This window comes from Hippoglossus stenolepis, chromosome 9 (genome assembly GCF_022539355.2).
Source record: "Hippoglossus stenolepis isolate QCI-W04-F060 chromosome 9, HSTE1.2, whole genome shotgun sequence".
Classification (NCBI taxonomy): domain Eukaryota; kingdom Metazoa; phylum Chordata; class Actinopteri; order Pleuronectiformes; family Pleuronectidae; genus Hippoglossus; species Hippoglossus stenolepis.
Genome location: NC_061491.1, coordinates 29,147,835 through 29,150,334, shown reverse-complemented (window position 1 = coordinate 29,150,334; position 2,500 = coordinate 29,147,835). Strand labels below are relative to the sequence as shown.

Below are 2,500 nucleotides of genomic sequence, written 5' to 3'. Positions count from 1 at the left end.
GAAGTTCAGATTGAAGGGTTAATTAAAGAGGTTCTAACATGAACGTTTTAATGTCCCTTGGTTTTTTAGCATGTGTATCGTTGGTTGTTCAGTTGAGTTGAAGCTTGATACATTTAAAAGTGTAAACATCTGACATTTTGGTGTTGTCATTTGCCGCTGCCATTATCTCTTTGAAAATCAGTTTGACAGTGAAGCACTATGAATCCTGGGATATGTTGAGCTGAGGAGGATCCAGCTGTGGGGATGGAAGGATGTGTCTGAAAGAACAGTCGAGACACTATGACACCTCTTGTCTTCAAATGCAGCATCTGATGGAGGTGGAGCCTGGACTAAGACTACATCGTGATAAAGAGGATAATGAGCCACCTTCATGTTTTTTGTGCTGTTTGTGTTTCAGGATGATGGTGAACGATCGATGGACCATCATGAACAACAGCAGTTCAGAGCTCGACAGCAAGCGGCCAAACAAACACAAGGTGAGCCCCAACAGGTGCTGTGTTAGCTGTTAGCCTGTTAGCTAATGTCCACTCTGATGTCAGGAGCTGTGTGATTGGATAACTTGAACTGAGGTTTGATAAAACAGGTTTAGTCAATATTGAATTTATCCCTCACATGGATGGTTAAACCCAAAGTGGTATGGTCATGGTTTATGACCAGCATTTTAATCCAAGAACCCAGGAAGTAATGAGCTCATCAACAGTTAAACTAAAAAGTGCAAGCTGCAGTTTGAGAGATCAAAGGAATCTTGGTGTTCGGGGTCTGGATCAAACTGAACCTGGTTCTGTTGGTTTGCAAAGTGAAAAACTTTGTTGGATAGTTTGGACTTTTGGACCAATCACAGGAAGTAGAGATGGCATAAAACAATAGAAGAAGAAAAAGAAGAGGAAGCAGCTGCAGTCTTCACCTCGGACGATATAATGTTTGAACCACAAGGACGTTCATTTGGTGCATTTGAACTAGTGTGGATTACTGTAGTACTGTAGTACTGTGGTACTGTGGTACTGTGGAGTAAGGTGCTGATGCTGCTAGTGAAACCATCATGATGTTACCATGGCAACCAAATGAAGCACTTCATTCATTTTCTCCATTCAAACTGAAAGACTACTACCCCCCACCTGATGACACGTCAGACGGCGTCTACAAACCAATCAGAGTCTGGTTGTGTCACGAATGTTGTAAAAGATGATAACAGTGATTGGTCAGAGAAGTCTGTCTCGTATATACGTGTCCTAAAGGTGTCATGTTACAGTGAGATGGTACGGTCCGAGTCTGAGAGAGAGAGAGAGAGAGAGAGAGAGAGAGAGAAGAGGAGAGAGAGAGAGAGAGAGAGAGAGAGAGAGAGAGAGAGAGAGAGAGAGGAAGAGACAGAGAGAGAGAGAGAGAGAGAGAGAGAGAGAGAGGACAGAGAGAGAGAGAGAGAGAGAGAAGGAGAGAGAGGAAGAGAGACAGAGAGAGAGGAGAGAGGAAGAGAGAGAGAGACAGAGAGAGAGAGAGAGAGGAAGAGGAAGGAAAAGAGAAGGAGAGAGAGAGAGAGAAGAAGGAGAGAGAGAGAGAGAGAGAGAGAGAGGAGAGAGAGAGAGAGAGAGAGAGGAGAGAGAGAGAGAGAGAGAGAGAGAGGAAGGAGAGAGAGAGAGAGAGAGACAGAGAGAGAGAGAGAGAGAGAGAGAGAGAGAGAGAGAGAGAGAGAGAGAGAGAGAAGGAGAAGGAAGAGAGAGAGAGAGAGAGAGAGAGGAGAGAGAGACAGAGAGAGAGAGAGAGAGAGAGAGAGAGAGAGAGAGAGAGAGGGAGAGGTGGAGCAAACTACACAGAGCTAATCTGTTAATCTAAAATTAAACTGTCTGATTAACACGTCTCTAATCTGCTGCAGCTGTTCACTTCACTGATTAAATCTGAACTAATACACAAGTTTAAACTCAAAGTTTATTTAAAAAGATGAAAAGTCAATTTAAAGTAGAAATCATATGAAAATCAAACAGTAATGTTTAATGTTGAAATGTTAAAGAGAATGTGTGTGTTTGTGTTCAGAAATGCTGCAGCTTCCTGTTATGGTTCGTCATCGTGTTGATTGTCATAGCAGCCATCGTCACAGCAACAGTCACCATCCTGTACCTGAACCAGTTTCCTCTCCCGTTCATCAGCAGGTAACACCTGTCGGTCTCTCTCCCTGTCTGTCTCTCTGCCTGTCTGTCCCTCTGTCTCACCTGGTTCAATGTTGCCATGTCAACAGGGGCGGAGTCTCCTCCTCACCTGTGATTTCCACCAATTCCAAAGAGTCTGGCGCCCTGGTGACAGTGTCACGTGTCACAGCAGGAGAACCAATCAGCATCTTCCTGGACCCCAACTGTCCAGACTACAGTGAGAGCCTCCTGCGGTGGGAAGCACTGCAAAGCTCTGTGCTGCGAGCGCTGACCAATCACAACGCAGACGACTGGCAGGAGATAGGACTGGTCCAGAAACTAGCCGAGGAGCTGAAGGTGTTATCAGGCCACGCCCACAACCT

General features: G+C 45.1%; 1 protein-coding gene across 1 annotated transcript in view; it reads left to right on the top strand.

Moving 5' to 3' along the window:
* The window catches only part of fibcd1a (fibrinogen C domain containing 1a), a 6,430-nt gene that overhangs the window by 1,008 nt on the left and 2,922 nt on the right, over positions 1-2,500 (top strand). Inside the window, exons 2-4 of the mRNA XM_035165079.2 lie at positions 398-476; positions 2,026-2,141; positions 2,228-2,500. The exon at positions 2,228-2,500 is cut by the window's right edge and continues 91 nt beyond it. Of these exons, the coding sequence (XP_035020970.1) occupies positions 399-476; positions 2,026-2,141; positions 2,228-2,500 (467 nt within the window). The 5' untranslated portion in view covers position 398. The remainder of the gene's footprint in view (positions 1-397; positions 477-2,025; positions 2,142-2,227) is intronic.